This window comes from Lepus europaeus, chromosome 8, assembly GCF_033115175.1.
Source record: "Lepus europaeus isolate LE1 chromosome 8, mLepTim1.pri, whole genome shotgun sequence".
In the NCBI taxonomy this organism is placed as follows: Eukaryota; Metazoa; Chordata; class Mammalia; order Lagomorpha; family Leporidae; genus Lepus; species Lepus europaeus.
Window position 1 is genome coordinate 114990419 of NC_084834.1, and position 18678 is coordinate 115009096.

Genomic DNA, 18678 nt, shown 5'->3' on the forward strand with positions numbered 1-18678 from the left:
GGGTCCAGTAGTTGGGACCCTGCCACCCATGTGGGAGATGCAGACGGAGATTCTGGCTCCTGAATTCAGTCTAGCCAGCCCTGGCATTCGGGGCATTTGGGGTGTGAATCAGCAGATGTGAGCTCTCTTTGTCTCTTTCTGTTTCTCTCTCTCTCAATCTACATATAAAAAATAAAAAAATTTAGAAACCTGATAGATGCAAAAAAAAAAGCAACAAAAACAAATGAGCACACACATACTAGTCTTCCTTCCTTCCTTTCTCTTTCTTTTATTTATGTAAAGTAAGTATTCTGCTTCTTAAGGTTTACCAAATATTCCAAATAAATTCTCTTATTTCAATATGGAACAACAATTAGCTCACTCTATTTATTTTGTTTGTTTTACCTTAATAATATGGTAGAAATCTGTATTGGGTACCAGCTGTGCAAAATCAATAGTTACCCTGGACTGTGCAAGCATCACGCAGTACTCAGCAACAGTAAAACAGGTACTCAGGAATTTGTTGAGCAAATGTGCCCAGTGATCTTATCAGCTTGGGAAAAAACAGCAGTGCATATTACAGGAAAAAATTCTGCCCTCTATTCTTCAGTGAAAATTCTAGTGGTGGCCGGCGCCATGGCTTAACAGGCTAATCCTCCGCCTTGCGGCGCCGGCACACCGGGTTCTAGTCCCGGTCGGGGTGCCGGATTCTATCCCGGTTGCCCCTCTTCCAGGCCAGCTCTCTGCTATGGCCCGGGAAGGCAGTGGAGGATGGCCCAAGTGCTTGGGCTATGCACCCGCATGGGAGACCAGGAGAAGCACCTGGCTCCTGGCTTCGGATCAGTGCGATGCGCCGGCTGCAGCGGCCATTGGAGGGTGAACCAACGGCAAAAAGGAAGACCTTTCTCTCTGTCTCTCTCTCTCTCTCACTATCCACTCTGCCTGTCAAAAAAAAAAAAAAAAAAAAAAAGAAAAGAAAAGAAAATTCTAGTGGCATAATAGAGAAGTGAGAATAAGGTGTGCCAGGTGATGAGGTGATGGCAAATGCTAAGGAAAACAACTCACACAAGAACCCAAGAAACGAATTACTCAGGAGGTACCTGAACAAAACCCTGAAAGTAGTGCAGGAACGGGCTGTGCAGATATACACAGCTGCATTCCAGCAGGGACAGCAAAAGCTTCCAGAGGTGGGAACGGCTTGTTCTGATTAGGAAGCCGGGGCAGCAGGTGCAGAGAGAGCGAGAAGAGAGTAACAGGGCCTGGCTCTGCAGCGCAGCAAAGGTCAGATTCCGGGAGACCCTTGTGAGGAGCTGCAGACTCCTGAGCAGAGGGAAGAAAGGCACGGTCTGACGTGGGGTTTTTAAAAATTCTCTTTTATTTGGCACACATACACACACGGACAAATGGACAGAAAGAGCGCCCAACTGCTGTCCCCTGCCTAAAAGCCCACAGTGGTCAGAGCTGGCTCAGACTGAAGCTAGGAATATAGAATTGAACCTGGGTGTCCCACATGGGTGGCAGGAACCAAAGCATCTGAGCCACTACTTGCTTGCAGAGAGTCCATTAACAGGAAGTTGAAGTCAGGAGCTGGAGTGAGGAACCGAACCCAGGAACCCTCAGTTTTTTCTAATCAGTTCTCAATCTGGCCAGGCAAGTAACAGCAGGTTCTAAACAATGGCTCAGATTTCACGGATTCTTAAATATACCTATGTGACTATTTCCCATTAAATAAAGCTAAGTACAGACGCCCTAAGGAGGACACACTGCTTCTGAGATTTTGAGGACAACAGAAACTACTGAAACAAATGAAAATATATACATATATATTTTTTTTGACAGGCAGAGTGGACAGTGAGAGAGAGACAGAGAGAAAGGTCTTCCTTTTGCCGCTGGTTCACCCTCCAATGGCTGCCGTGGCCGGCGCACCGCGCTGATCTGAAGGCAGGAGCCAGGTGCTTCTCCTGGTCTCCCATGCGGGTGCACGGCTCAAGCACTTGGGCCATCTTCCACCACACTCCTGGGCCACAGCAGAGAGCTGGACAGGAAGAGGGGCAACCGGGACAGAATCCAGCGCCCCGACCGGGACTAGAACCTGGTTTGCCAGCGCCGCAGACAGAGGATTAGCCTATTGAGCCGCGGCACCGGCCGAAAATATATTTCTTAACTAGGAAAATGTCCTGCTGCTGACACAGTGAAAAATGGACACTAGTAATTCTTAATAGTTCCTTCCAAAAAAAAGTATACAAGAATAACAAACATACTGTTTAAAGTATGGCAATCTGAAGCTGAAAAATGAAAACAAAAGACAAAAGTCGTAGTTACATTTATAAAATAATAAGGCAGGTGTTCTGATGTAGTTGAAGGCAATGCCCCAACCCCAGGCTCTCACTATGACCACCGATCTCTCTTTGGAAACATATGATGTTCATTGGATCATGGCTCACACTCCCAAACCTTGCCCTGCCCTCAGCCCATGACCAGACTCAAGAACTCCTGCAAGTCATACAAGCTAGCATGGTTACCATCCAAAAGACAGAGAATAGCACGTTGGCAAGGAGGCCACCAGTCAGAACTCTCACGTTTTACTAGTGGAAATGTAAAATGGCACAGCCACTTCGGAAAACACTTGGAAGTTCTTTTCACACAAAGTTACCATACTTTCTACTTGCTTTTCCTTCTCTCAACATGATGACATTTTTTTTCCTTTTATTTATAATGGACACAAAATATACCATGCAATGTTCCTACTCGTGAGTATAGCACATAATGTTTAATCTCGTAAATAATCTACCTCCCCAAATATTTAACATTTCTTTATGGTAAAAAAAAAAAATCAAAATCCTTTCTTCTAGCGTTTTGTAGAGAAATACATCAGATAACATCATTATCTATAGTCCCCCTAATATGCAATACAATAAGAGAACTATTTGGCCCTATTTAATTATAACTCAGTACTCATTAATCACACATCCCCTTTCTTGCCCCAGCCTTTGGAACCACAGTTCTACCCTAAACTTCTATGAGATCAATTATTTTATATTCGACATTTGAGTGAAATCATGTAATACTTGTCTTTCTGTAATTGGCTGACTTCACATACTTGAAGACCTTTAGTTCCATGTATGTTGCTGTAAATGATAGAATTTCATCCCTTTTGTGGCTGAACAGAACTTTATTATGTGCATGAACCACATTTTCAGTATCCATTAATTAGTTTTAAAAATTATTTATTTGTAAGAAAGAGAGAGCTCAACCTTGTAAGCAAGGTCTCACTCCGCAAATGCCCTCCATGGCTGGGTGTAGGCCGGAGAGAAGCCAGGAGCCAGGAACTCAAACCACTTCAGCCATCACCAGCTCCTCCCAAGGTTTGCATTAGCAGGAGGCTGGAATTGGAAGTGGGGCCAGGACTTGAATTAAGGCATTTTATTATTAAATGTGGTCATCCCAAGTGGCATCTTAACCACTCTGCCAAATGCCCAAAGATGATTATCAAAGTCTCCTTGGAAAATAACAGGACTTCAAAAAAATTGTATTTGTACTTGACTTTGATATAGCAATACAAAATTATTACCACTCAGCCATTTGACCACAGTCTCAAAAAGAGTGTTACTCTACTCCACCCCTGAAATGTAGTGCAAACAAAATCAATAAATGTAAGCCAAACTATGTATCTTATCTCCTACTACCACTGCCCTGCCACTGCAGTGTTTCAGGGAATAGGAGAAGTAGTTTCTCCATCACAGATATGTAGTTTTGAATTCAGAGACCTCTCACTTACTGCATGATGGTGTGAAAGTCATGTAACTCTCCTTGGGCCAAATTTTCTATTAAGAACTACAATAACTATATCATGGGGCTGATAGGAATATTAAATAAGAATGCATGTTAATTGTTCTGCACCATGGTAGGCACATACCCACATACCTACTGCCTACAAAATGTACTTATTCTATCTTTTAAAATTCTATTTCTTTATTTGAGTGACAGAGAGACAGAGACAGACAGATGATAGAAGAGAGCTCCCATTCCCTAGTTCACTCCCCAAATGCCCACAACAACAGAGACTAGGCCAGGCCAAAATCAGGAGCTGAGAACTCTATCCAGGTCTCCCACATGGGAGGCAGGAACCCAATTATCTTATCCATCACTGCCGCCTCCCAGGGTACACATTGATCAGAAACTGAAATCGGAACTGGTGCTGGAAACCAAACCTAGGTACTCTGAGGTGGGTGTTTTAACTGGCTTCTTAATCATTACCCCCCCCCATTTATTCTTACCAATAAATCATTACGATTCTTAATCAAGTGTTGAAGCATCAGGGGACACATGTCAGGAGGGTAGCAGCAGAGCCATTAGTGCTGCTTGTGTTGACATGGGCTGGTCATTTGGTCTGTGCTGACCCATCTTCACATGGAAGATCAATTCTGGTGATATTACATAACAGTAGCAGCTTAATATGCATGTAAAACCCAAGCTTTATTTATCTTTTCCGGCATAAAACTTAAAAGACTCTACTTAAGTGAAGGTATTTTGCCCAAGAAAAGAAAATGGCACGTAGTATGACAAAAACATACCAATTTCTTTTTTTCGGTAGCCAACAAAGGTTTTAGTGTCATCTAAAATATAACCAAGTAAAAAAAAAATAAAATATATTGGATTTAATTGTTTTGTTATGTTAAAACTCTTGAGATACAGGTATAGTGACTTTTAGGAGATTCATTTTATTCTTAAAAATCTTACCAATTAACTGTTAATTACTAACCTATAGGTCAGTTATTACAATTGATACTTCAGATTTCATTGGGCTTTTATGTGTATGTGAAATAAACAAGTTGTAGGAAGCAAAAAAAATGTCAAAGATGGATCGAGGTAATTCATAAAATATAAACTGAACCTCTAAATAATTGAAAACTAAATGAATTTTAATGGTCAAATCAACCCTTCAGGAATTATTGTCTGTGCCTATGGAAAGACCTTATTTTTTAAGAAGCTCAAAAACAACCACTTTATTTCAAATTTAATACACAAAGTGCTTCAAGTCTATTTCCTACATATTTCATAGATAGCTCTGAATGTGCTCTGAATATACAAACAATAGAGAATATAAAACTAGTCTTTAAAATTCAGAGACTAAAATGAAAAGTATTATTCACTCTGGAATTCATGGGATAATGCTATTAAGAGGAACAGAGGAGTGCCATGAGTTCCTGAGCACAGCATTTCTGCTTCACTGGTATTCTGTTTGTATTTGGCCTTATCAGATGTTTAGTCAATAGCTGAGACATTTATTCACAACCAGGCAATTATAACACCAGGAAATCAGCCATTGAATAAACTGTGCTATTAATTTTCCATCAGAGATTCATGTTTGAATGACCATGCATTTCATAGTTTTAAATACAGAAAGGCTAATTATCCCCAAGGCCCCATTAAAAGGATAGCATAGATTGCAATCCAAAACAACCCTAAAACTGCTCAGAAATGGTCTTCAGCCTTCAGTGCTGAAGAATATTTCAGTTCCTCTACTCCTTGCACACACTGGAAGTATAGATCGTATGTATGAGTGTATGTATGTCCTACATCCTTAAATGTGTACACCATAAATAGGCGTGTGTACCTCTCAAAGCAATTTTCTCCTACAAATCACAGAAGAGTACATCTAAACAATTTTTATGCACAAAAATCAGCACTTCAAAAAGTAAACGGCAAATTAAAAACTTGTTTTCCAGGGCAGGCGTTCTGAGCAGTAGTTAAGATGCTATTGGGATGCCCACATCCCTTAGTGGAGTTCCCGGGACCAAGTTCTGTCTCTACTCTGAATTCCAGGTTCCTGCTAATGCACACTTGGGAGGCAGCAGATGGTGGCTTCCCAGGCAGGTGAGAGAGCCAGACTGAGTTCTGGGCTTCTGGCTTCGGCCTGTCAGCTCTGGCTGTTGTAGGCATTTGGGGAGTGAACACGCACATGGAAGGTATCTCTCTTCATACTCAGGATGAAACTCACAGTAAAGCAATTATTTTTTTCAATTACTCATTTTATGTAAGAATCCTGAGGATAAAAGTAGTAAGAACTGATTGGACAGAGGGTAAACTATCCCCAAATATGGCACCATGGCATAGGAGAAAATAGTAGAAATAAGAAGGTTACTCTTCCCAACCCCTCACCCCTGAACCAGCTCTTAAAACCAAGGAAGACTTTTCTGACACCTCTTCTCCTGGCCCTGGCTGATGCAGGTCACAACATCCTGGGTGCCCCCCTATACCCAGAGGAAAGGAGCCAAGGGCACAGAGATGCCAAGGCAAATTCAAACAGACCCTGCCGTGTGTCCCAGATTATTACTACACAATCATTACCTCTTTGTCTAAATATATTTCTCCATGAATTTCCATTCTTTATCAAACCTAAGTCTAAAAATACACAACTTTCCTTGTTTCGTTAGGCCTTCATTTCCAAATGCCCACGTCACACAAAAAAAAACATATTAAATAAATCTATATGCTTTTATCTTGTTAATCTGTCATGGGTTACAGGGTGCTCAGGCAAAAGTTAATGATGAATAAGGAAAGAGATCTTTCCTCTGGTTCAGAATCAGCATTAATGAACAAGTTTGGCCATCCAAATGCAACTGACTAACAAGGACCAATTGTAATGGATCCTTATATTGCTAAGGAGACTTCATAAACACCACGTCCATTGAAAGTGATCAGGATACACTCAATGAACAATGGTATAACTAAGAAAGTTGAATTTAATCTCAACAGCACACTACCTAAAGTGCAAATGTACTAAAATAATCAATCAGTATTACGTACAAGATGGTACACTCCTAGGGCAGGAACTCTCTTTGCTTTGTTCAGTAATAACTGTTGATGAAATGAAGGATTTCATATGTGGGATTTAAAACTGGGAGAGCTGGAAGAACGATGATAGCTGGCATATAGATATGCTCATAAATTAAAATGTTTACTGGATTTTGCTTTTTATAACCTGAATAACTTGCCTCAAGGACAGCTACTTCCTTTTCCTACAATTTTATGCTTGCTAATTGCCTAATTGTAGATTGTTAACAATTCTACACTACCCAAGACTGTTGATGTGAATATTCAGATCAATGGAAAGTTGTAAGTGAACAAACTGGTTTTTCATATTTATATTAACCTAATTTCTAAAGAGTTTGGTTAAGAAAAGCCAATGCACCAATATTATCTTAATTTTAAGTAAACTGGCAAGATATAGTTACTGAACTGCCACTCTCATAACCATTGACTTGCTTGTTGAGGGCATCTCTTTATAAATGCACTAGACAGCTTCTTTAAATAGGTTGTGATTTGAATGTGTAGAGAAAAAAGTTGACAGTCCCATAGTTTTTCATTTTCTTCCTACTCTCTTTTCTTCACTCCTTTTTTCTCTTCTTGTAAAACAAACAATAGGGGGTTTGTTTCTGGGATTGCTCTCTATCCCACAAAGCCCTAAACATGGACATAATTCAGTGCTTAAAAAACCAAAAAGCAAAACATGCAAGCTGCATAAGGCTCACATGTACAGTAGGAATAATGTTTCTGTAATGAGAGTTTAAGAAAAGTTTCAAGTCTTGAATCAATGAACAGTTCCATTTTGGACCAGAAAGCACATCATTCCAATTATTGTGGACTATTTATTAGGCACTTGATCCTGACTGAGTGGCATTTCTGAATTATTTGCTCTTCAAATATTGGCCCAGCCAATGAAAACTTGAAATGTTTTCTTATCCACCTCCATGAACAAATAGGGATGATACATTATACAGAACTCACCTCTCAGAGATGATCAACATGTGCACACCTCAAGTTGTACCTCCTTCTTAGTCTGTGTCCCCTTGTTTCACAGAGCATTGGGTATGAAATTTCTTTTCAGCACACACTCTTACATGTCTTCCCATCCCCACCCTGCACTCCCACCCTGAAGCCCCTTTAGTTCAGTTATCGACCAGAATGATGATAGAACATGATCTTTTTCCATCAGAAGTCCACACGTGCTATCATCAACAAAGACAATTCAATAACGTAAGACATAAAACACAGAAAGTACCTGGACATAGGCTCTGCAAGAGCGCTCCCTTTTCTGAAGCTGAATCCATTAAGACAGCAGATTAAACACAGAATAGAAAAAACAAGTTAGTAACAGGAGAAAACAAGAAAAATAAAAGAACACATCTACACAAAACACCTTAATTTGTTGTCCACTACCTTCTAGGAGAACATGAAAGCTAAGCGGTAGCAGAATGGAGGCAATGGCTTGACAAGAGCAGCCGGCACCCTGTCAGAACAACCCGAGCGAAAACCGGATGGGATAAAGCTGTTAACGATGGAGAGAGACCTTTGAATACATTTAGTAGACATTAGTCAAAATCAATATGCCACATCCATTGGAAATGATCCATTTCACATCAGGCTACTTATTAACTGATGGGCCACAAATGAAAAGATATACATGAAATTAAAAGTGAATGATGTCCAAAGTTTGGAATCTATTTTTTAAAGATCATAGATTATTTGTGGTTTTCAAATAATATAGATGATTAATGAGTACCACAAATCATATATTGGTTCATACAAATAAAAAGTTCTATCTATCAGGAAAATAGAAATGCCCATTCATTATAACTATTTGATTCTAAGGTGGAAAAAAAGAAACCATGAAGAAATAAATAACTTCAGATTAAAAGAATGTGATTAATCTCCTGCTATATCACCACTTTAAAAAAATCTTTAGACAGTTTCAGCCAAAAAAAATTATGCATTTTAGAAACTTTGGTGGAATAAGTTTGTTTGCAAACAGAATGATGTTTTTCTAGGCAAAGGATTGATAGTGGTTCATATTCAGTCCCACATTTTTTTTTTTTTTTGGTGGTGCTAAAATGAAATAATAGTTTATTCACCATGGTTAAATGAATGACCCAAGATTTTATAAGCCAGATTGTGGATTTTCTCCTTTTTTTTTTTTTTTTTTTTTTTGCCTTTCAGTAGCCTTGATTGTTGCAAAAGAAAATTATCCAGATTTCAGAAGCAGTCACTCTGAAGCCTTCTGTGAGGCTAATACTCCTACAATTCTAACTGATGCATTCTTCATCGCACAGAGAGCAGTTACTCCTCTAAAGAATTAAGTGAGGAATGAGTGCAAGCAAATTGCCAGGGCTGTCACTTGCATCACTGACTCACATCATGGTTTGTAGGACTCTAAGCTCTCCAGAATGTCAATGTGGAGCACAATTGATTTGTACCAAGTTGACTTTGCAGATCTGATGGGTTATAACTGCTTCAGGGAAGGCAGGAACCACAGGAAAGGGGAGCAAGCCAGCAAGCACATGGGTACCCTTTGCCCCACCCCTTCTCGGTACCCCATCATGCAAATTAACATATGACGACCATATGATATAAACAATTGAAAAGAGCCAAATGGGAAACAAAAGAGAGCATTAAAAAGCTTCACAAATGGAAATTTGCCCATTATGTAGTTATTGGATATTCAGGGTAGGCAAGCTCATTAGCTGTAGCCAGTTAGAATGTGACATTAATTGCCAACTCTACCTGATAATGTCAGACATCAACACTATTTTTAGATAACGATACAAAGTATTGCTATAACAAGCCATGTTATGGATATGTAACATTAACAGAAATCACCACTTTCATTGCATTATGGTAACAACAGCTAAAAGCAATATGCATTCCTAGGATCCAGCAGGCCTGGGTAGTAACACATTAAAATCACAGCACACCCAGATTATGTTGGCAGCTGTGGACAATATTCTATCAGGGTCTTCCTAATGATTCTATCAGGGCACACACGACAAAAATAATTCCTTTATGTTCAGTAAGAAAAACACATTAATAGTTTATATCTTAATGGATTAAACTGTACCTGTTTTCTAAAGATGAAATTGCAAGGGAAAATGTTTCCCCAATCAACTATCTGGCTTTTCTATATTGAACAATCATTATTAGATTTTTTTTTTTCCATTTTGATGAGTGAGATTCTTACCCCAATGAGACAGAGGACTAAATATATTAAAAGGCAACTCTGCAAAGTCTTTGTTTTAAATTCTAAAGTAGAATATTCTTTTAGTGAATTCCATGGAGGGCCACTAATCTGTCACTGTCAGATTCTATCTTTAAGTAGTAAGACTATCATGCTATTCAAGGCCCTAAAACTCATTTTCAATTACTGAGCATCTCTACTACACAAATGCTACTCAGGGAACACGTGTCAATCAATAGCAGCATTCTCATATTTTTCTACCATAAGATCGATTCACCATGTGGGGGTTTATTTCATAAATAACTGATTTCCTTATAAATATGTAAAGTAGATTTCACATTTTATATCAATAAAATGTTTAGCTTGTTTATAATTTATGTAGATGGAACATTTTATTTATGTAAATGTGAACAAAAATTCATAAAATGTGTTTTCCTGAAACTTGAAGAATCATTTTCATTGCTTACAATTTATATTTATGGAAATACACTTAAGTTTTAAAACTTTTAATGGTTATGATGTGAAATCTCAGTAATCTAAAAACCAAATGGAAGTTAAAATTAAAAATTGCTTGTTCCATGAATTTTTAAAAATAATACTAATTAGGTTAACTTGTATACTATAAAATTATCTGTATTGGGTTATTAATATTCTCTTATTGCAATTCTCTAAATTCCTACATATTGATTAGACACTTAATTTATTGTCCAATGTTCTGACATAAAGGTTTGGAAGAAAAAAAAAAAAAACAATTTCATTAATCCACATTAATCAATCCTATTATAATTTTGCATAAAAACCAGAACAACTGCTTTGGAAAATGGAATCATAAAATCAAAATGTATATAGAGAGGTTATGATTTATTGTTTCTTTAGATTAAAAGCCAGATAGTGCCTTTAGTATAATGAAATAGTGCAGTGAATGGAATTTATCCACTCTCTTTAGAACAATCTGATTCTAAGGAGAAAAAATTAAGCTAAGAAGTGTCACTGATTGTGTTATAACTTTAAAGATACATCCACTGAGGTCCTTACCTTGTTCAAACTGCGGGCAGCACTGTCTTTTCCACCTGGGGTCAAGTTCCTGAGTTGCACATCTAGGAGGCCTACCAGTTGGTCCATGGCACGCACTGAGTAGGTGATGTCCCCAGCATTCAAATGATTTCTTGTCTGTTCAGCCAGCTCTCTGGCAATGTTAGCAGCTGTCTCTCCAGATTTCAACTGCAATTTTAAAAGAGTAAAAAGGACAGACTATTGGTCTCTTTTGACAACAGTTTTTGCAGGTAAGTTTGAATTGCTAAGTCACGAAACAGTTACTAAACTCCAATATGCTCCCCGATTTTTCTAATTCATTTTTCTTCTTCAAAACCTGATTTTACATTCATGTCTTCAGGAAGCACCCCATAAGGAATCTCAGCTCTATAAATCATAATCACTTTACTTACCCAATTGTGTCTAAACCAAAGTCTAAGGTTGGCCGTATATTTTTTTCCCAGCAAGTTTCAAAATTGGACTTGGATGGTTTCTTCGAGAGGAGAGGAAGTAGAAAGAAGGAATTAGGTTGGGATGTGGTGGGGAAGGGCAACTGCACAGAGGTACTGCACCTGGAGTTCACACCAGGAGCAGAGAAAGTCACCAGGGGGAAGATTTGGGGAATTGTGTTAAGAATAAAGGAGAGGGTCTAAAGAGTGGTCCAATTGGGTTCGTATTTGAACTCAAACTCGAGAGAAGGGACGAAGGGGATCAGGTGAGAAGAAGGACTGGGGCAAGAAGTGACTGGATGGTGCGGTGAGAGTGAAGTGAGAGCCAGCGACCTGCCCACTGTACCTGCAGGCCTTGGGGCTCACCAGCTGTGGCAGGGCATGAGTGGAGGGTGCGGGGCCACCCCCGGGATTCTTGTTGGTGGAACTCGATGGTGGGGTGGTAACTGGATCCTCCCACAACCACTGTAACCTGTACTCAGATCAGGCCCACCATTCCCCACTGCCTGCACCGGCCTTCTTTCCACAGCCTTCTGGAGTGACTCTCTGGCTGAGCCTCGTATTTGTCTCGCGCCAGGCATCCTGACAATGATGAGCTTACCCCTACCTTGACTCTGCCTGCAGTCTTCGGTGGAGAGAGGCAGAGGACAGAAACAGTTTGTCCAGGGAGCCTAGCAGAGCTTCTGTTTCTAACATGTCTTTTTCAAAACTGTACTAAAATTATTTCTCAGGAAGACGCACACACGTACTGAAACATTTGATGAGTTTTGTGAGGATTAGTGAAATAATGCCTGCGTTGATATGGCGAGACTATAGCTAAGATTGGAATGGGGGAGGGAAATCCTGCTGCTTCAGTTTAGGGTAACAATGTTGATGGGGGCCTGACTGCTTATATTTTAATCTGGCTGTGGTAAAAACATTTTTCCTTGATATCGACTTTCAGACTTTATGAGATTTCCTACATCAACCATTAATCAGAGGGCAAAACAATTCATGGAATTACTCAGTGCTACCAATTATTTGAAAGTTCTGTTTCACAATAACTGTATATAAACACACAATGGGACCAGCGTTGTGGCATAGCAGGTTAAGTCTGCAGTGTGGGCATCCCATATAGGCACTGACTGGGGTCCCAGCTACTTCCAATCCAGCTCCCTGCTAATGGCCTAAGTGTTTGGGCCCCTGTCACCCTCATGGAAAACCCAATAGAAGCTCTGGATTCTTGGCTCCAGACTGGCCCAGCTCCAGATGTTTAGGATATTTGGGGCATGAACCAGCAGATGAAAGATCTCTCTCTGATTCTTCTTCTCTCTGATTCTTCTTCTCTCTGTCTCTCTCTCTCTCTCTCTCTCTCTCTTTCTCTCTGTAACTCTGCCTTTCAAATAAATAAATAAATCTCTAAACAACAACAAAAACCAAAATGCTTCTGTCTACAATGGGAGGTAGGATAAATAAGTCTAAAGTCTTGGAAACCACAAGAATCTGTGATGAAATTATGGAACAATTTCCTTTAATTCCCTACTAGATAAAAGAACGTTAAAATGGGGAAATTAACATATAAGAGACAGGATTCAACCTAGTCTTCCAGGGCAGATAGCTGGCTTATTTTGTACTGTAAAAGCACAGCATCATTTCTAGATCTCTACATCCTTCCTCTTTAGAAAATGCAGGAATAACCTTGCGTTATCTTGAAATCTGTCAGTAGTTTGTGTACAAACAAAAGAAAATGCACTTTGGTTTGGTAGAAACAGAGACGGACTATTCCCTGGGACAATTCAGGCTGTCCTCTCCCCCACAATAGTTGGACTGAGTAATGCAGCAGGAAGCAGGGCTCACTTGGCAGGTAAATCACTAGGCAGCCATTCAGGACGGCAATACCACCGAATCTTAAGTGGAAAAAAGGACTGGCGACATTAGAAAGTGCAATGAATCCTTGGAAGGCGTGCAAAATAGGAAATACAAACACCCTGTTAAAAACTGAGTCCAAGGCAGAGATCGGGCTGAAGGCAGAGACTATCATTTTTATTGTAGCCATTAAGAAAGGTGAAAAATGGGATGTTTTGCTACATGTAATTCAGGAGGCAGGGCTCTGAGTCAACTTACTGGCTTTCAATAAAAGCTGAAACTGTATTTTGGAGACTGGTTTCCCTCTCCCTCCTTCCATTCACCCATCCACTTATCTTTCTTCCTATTTTCGTATCCATTTTGCATTCCTCCCACCCAGAGCTTTCTCTCCCCCTCCCATCGCCAGAATTAATGTCTCTTTTTGTACAACTTTTACTTTTTTCTTTCTATACAAATGTTGCTTTTTATTGAATATCATCATTATGAAAGTACTCTGGCTAGTGTGCAATGAATTCTTTCATCATTTTCTGACTTTTAAAAACTTCCATTTTTCTCTAGGAAAATGTAACCCTCTCTTTGTTGTCACACAGAATTTATTCTTTAACTTCTCCAGTATATAAGTACCCCCAATTATTTGCAAGGCAGAAGTAATCAAGAGTCTTTGTCTTCTTCTCCCTCCTGGCCTGACTGCCAACAAAGAAAAAACATTTCATTTGTTAAGGAAAATGTAAATTAAATTTGCTTTTTTCCAACTAAAGTAAGCATCTTGATTCACTGATTTATGTACAAATGCTGTCTACCTTGGGCAGAGATAAAGTGAGCAAATATTATTGATAAAGAAATTAATGTTTATAAGGCTTGCACTGCAGCATAGCAAGTTAAGTCACCACCTGGCCAGCATCCCATAAGAGCACTGGTTCAAGTCCCAGCTGTTCCTCTTCCTATCTAGCTCCCTGCTAATGTGCCTGGGAAAGCAGTGACAGATGGCCCAAGTGCTTGTGCCCCTGCATTCACATAGGAGACCTGGAAAAAGCTCCTGGCTCCTGGCTTTGGCCTAACCCAGCCCTGATCTTTATGGCCCTTTGGGAAGTGATCCAGCAGATAGAAAATCCTTCCCTCTCTCATTGCCTCTCCCTGTCTGCCTTGCAAATAAATAAATCTTCAAAAGAATAAAGAAATTAATGCTCAACCCCATTTTACAGTTGGGGAAATTGTGATCCAGAGAGGAATGAATGTTCACCACATCTCAACTATCAAAACTTTCAGGCCAGGGATGTGCTCCGGGCACTATGAATCCTAGAGCTGCTACCTGCTCAGTGGTTGTGTCCCCCTGCATTCCTGTGCTGAAACCCAGCCCACAGAGTGAGAGTGTTAGGAGGTGGGGCCTGAGGTTGGTGATTAGGTCCTTAGGGCCCAGCCCTGATAAGCTGGCCCCTTCCCCAGGAGCCAGAAAGCAGGTTAATTAACGAGATAAGGAATCTGCCTGCAGCTTGGTCTTGGATTCCCCAGCCTCTGGAACTAGAGCTGCCGGCAGGGAATTTCTGTTTATCAGCTGCTCACTCTTCAGTGTTTCCTTACTGCAGCCTGGAGGGATTGAGACAGCCTCTCCCTTCATCCACGCACAATCCACTCTCAAGGAGGGAACCACCCCACCCCGTTTCAAGGAAAATCACCTTTTCACATGATGACAACAACAACAAACTTGACAGTGTTGGTTTTTCTACTATATTTTCCCTGGGGCCCAACGTACTCCTTTGCTTTAAACGTTAGAAATTTATAGAGTGATGCGAAGGGCGAGACAATGGACCGAATGAGCAAAGACAACTATTTCACTTTACTTTTTGCGCATGGCAGAAAAAAATTCAGAGAAGTGTGGAGAGGCAGGAGGGGAGGAGGAGAAAAAGGAAATGGGAGAAGGGAAGAAACAGATGGAAGAGAAAGGAGGCAGGAGGGGACAGAAAAAGCTGTGTACTAATTGGTGCCTTTTCCTGCTAGCTCCGGGCCACTTGCTACCCGCACCTTCCTGCATCCTTTCTGCAGGGCTTCTGGCTGGGTGTGGCCGATGGGATGGCTGGCAGGTGGACAGAGGAAGAAGGCAGGTGAGGTCATGGTACTTCATCCCCTAGATCCCTCGCCTGAGACCAGGCTGTGTCCCTTGGCCACAGGTCATCCATCCTCTCAAGGCCACTGTGCTTCCCACTTTTGGTCACTCCACCTGGCATCACCCAGGGCTGGGGCTTGGAGCAGCTCTTCCCCTCCACTCTGGGTTCCTGCTCAATCTGGTGTGTGGCCTGCCTTTGCTGCCCAGTGTCACTGGGTACAAGTCCTGCTCTTATGTTCCATCTGCTTGTTGTTGGGACTCTGGGACTGAGGCAGGAGATGGAAGTGGATGGATTCTGTGGAAGATGCTTTGGGGAGGACAGAGAGAATATTACAAACAGCTCTGTGTACAGTGCTGTCAGATCCTCTGTTGAAGGCTTACTGATAGAACAGGGACGTAAGCCTCAGCCACTCTTGCTCATTGCCCAAAAGATAAACACTGGAACATATTCCTTGCCCTTGAATCTCAATTGGGTCTCACACCCTATTGCCTCCATACCCCACACTGCATTCTTTCCCAAGCTCCCAAGGCCCCGCCCAGTTCCAGGAACTCCCTTCTGCCTGCAGTCCCCTACCCCACCCCCATCCCTAGCCCTCCTAAAATATAAAAAGGCCCAGCCCCCCTCTCTATTCTGCGCCGTTTTGCCTAACATCTTGGTGCCCCATGTAAGGAGGCACCAATCTGCATCTCTTTTCCTAACACTTACAATGCTAATAATTTTAAGTGATGGCGCTTTGCTGTAAAGAAACCTGATCCACTTTCATCCATACTCAGTGAGCCATATAAATGTCTGGAGATTCAAGAGGCACAGCCAGGTAAAAGGATGGGAAGATTGAAGAGAGACAGTAGAGGCGAGTGAGGGTGGGGAATAAGGTTGCCCTAACATATTCAGTTTATCCAATGTTGCGTCCGAGCATGATGTCTCCATGAAGGACCCAGCCATCACATGATCTCCCCTACTCATCTGGGGGCGTTCGAAAGCTGATTCCAAGTGCTCCCAAGCTTCCTGTTACAGTTCTCAAGATTTTATGCAATTATGAATAATCAGTCTAAGGTATTATCATACATTCTAATTGCCTAAGTTCTTTAACTTTCATATAATTACAGTATAACATAATTTTATAGACTCTCCAGGATTACACAGAAATATCCTGGAAGAACAGGATATATTTATGACAAAACAAAGACACTCCATCTACAAATCAAATGGGCAACAGCTGTCTCTCGACTGTGAAAGGAATGATCTCTTTTGTGCTAAGATTAGCAGGGCTTCAGAGGAAAGAAAGGAATTAAATATCATTATCAGCTAAAGTCATCCAGCAATTTCTATAATGAAACAGTTCAACTATATTCAGGAATTACCATGAAAACACTGAGCTTTCTAGGTGAATTATTATTGAATTTATATTAACCCCAGGCTAAATTTCTCGGGAGTATTTTTTTTTTAAGTTGCTAATGTAAGAAGATATGCTACTGATCGCTTAATCTGATCACATCCAGTACGAGTTATTTGCCCTGGGGTCTGAGCTGCATTGTAAGAAAATCAAAGGATGTAAAGTAAAACCCCTGGCAGGAACAATGCTGAGACTAGAGCAGCATCATTATGGATAGCAACAAGTGTGGGGATGCAGGTGGAGTCCACGAACCACCGTCGCCCACGACTGAGTGGAAAGAGATGGTTGTGGCTCATCTGCTAGATGATCTCCTGGGCGGATACTGATGGATTATTATCCAGTGTATTATTGAGGACAAGCCTGGTTAAAAACAAATACAGAAGACTTCGAGCGGCAGAGGCGAGCTTTTAATAAGGCAATCATCTGTGATATTTCTCAGGAAAAATCTCTCCTGGAAATTCCTCAGCGCAGCTAATGTGCCGTAGACGGACGCTCCTTTACAGGAGAGCGTAAATCCACAGAAATTGTGATAATAAGGATTCACCCCATGGCCCTGTTGGCATGAAGGCACATCTGCTCTGTGTCTGTAGTGCAATCAGTTCAAAGCCCCACAGTGCATTAATAATAAAAATGTCCAACACATTGCAACCAAATAAGCCCTACAAACCGGAGTCCGAGATGCTCTGTCACACACGTGCAAACTTTCAACACTGATAAATGATGAGATTACAGAACATTTACCCAACGACTCAAGATGACAAAGGTAGCCCGTTTTTCTTCTAATTATTCCCACAGGAAAATCCTTCTGTATGCATGCTACACACATTTGCTTGCGTGATTTTTAATGCCTCTTGGACTTTTCTATCTGTAGTTGACAATACCATAGGAATGCTTAACAGGGATACTATAATAAGCAATAGTACCTGACTTGCAAGCTCATGAATTTGCACTTTAAAACAACTAAATTGCTGAATTAGCACTTAGCACATAAGAGGTCATCATTAAACCTAACACTCAATAACAATGGGAGAATTTTATGCAATTATCAACACCAGAGGATACAGGTTTGCTACACTTTCCTTGATGGTCACAAGACTTACCTTCTGTGTTATATGGTTGACCCAAGGAGAAGAACAGTTGCTGAGGTCAGGGCCTTGGGGATCCCAAATCCCATCAGGAGCAAGGCATAGATAAGTGGACACACCTAAATAACCAGGCAAAGACAGCTGTTGGAATATCCAAAGACATTTTTCCCAGAATGACTTCCCATTCATGCTATTTAAATATGAATGAAGGTTAAAAAAGGGATAACGCAATTGAGATAATGTTTATCAAGACACTAGATGTAGTGACTGGTAAGCACTTGGCATCGGAGAAAAGTAGAGCAACAAGAAGAAATATTCAATATTTTAAATCACATGCTGGAAGCTACATTTGATGGGAATCATTTCATGATTTCTGCCATGATTCACAATATTCCTAAATGTTAGCCATCTTCTTAGTCACCATTTTTAAGGCAGAAATATTCTGATTTTCTTTTGCTTACCCACATTGATCTACATAATACTTGAGGAGGACAAAAACATTTGCATTATTCACTAGCAATATGTAACTAAAAGGAATGCAGTAGGTATCACTCTATCAGTATTAGGGATATTGTCGGGTGTTACTAATTTTGATAGAGAAAGTCCAGTATCCATGTATCATCCCAAATTCCATGGTATGAGGGTAATCCAAAACATTCATGGAAAACTGAGTTTAAAAGGCACATTTATTTGGTGCAAAAATATTTGCAATCCATGCATTTAAGGAATCTTCAGAAAATTCATGAAAAAGCACATTACAAAAAAACCGTGCATGGAC

The 18678-nt window shown here is 40.6% G+C and overlaps 1 protein-coding gene across 18 annotated transcripts in view; it reads right to left on the reverse strand.

The window, feature by feature from the left end:
* Positions 1-18678, reverse strand: part of ADGRL3 (adhesion G protein-coupled receptor L3) — a 486726-nt gene that overhangs the window by 153157 nt on the left and 314891 nt on the right. For 14 of the 18 annotated variants that reach the window (XM_062199284.1, XM_062199276.1, XM_062199280.1 and 11 more), the window contains 3 exons: positions 17916-18019; positions 11030-11215; positions 8045-8083 (listed from right to left, as the gene is read on the reverse strand). In XM_062199284.1, coding sequence (XP_062055268.1) covers positions 8045-8083; positions 11030-11215; positions 17916-18019 — 329 coding nt within the window. The remainder of the gene's footprint in view (positions 1-8044; positions 8084-11029; positions 11216-17915; positions 18020-18678) is intronic. The other 4 variants (XM_062199279.1, XM_062199283.1, XM_062199282.1 and 1 more) reach the window with 1 other exon arrangement.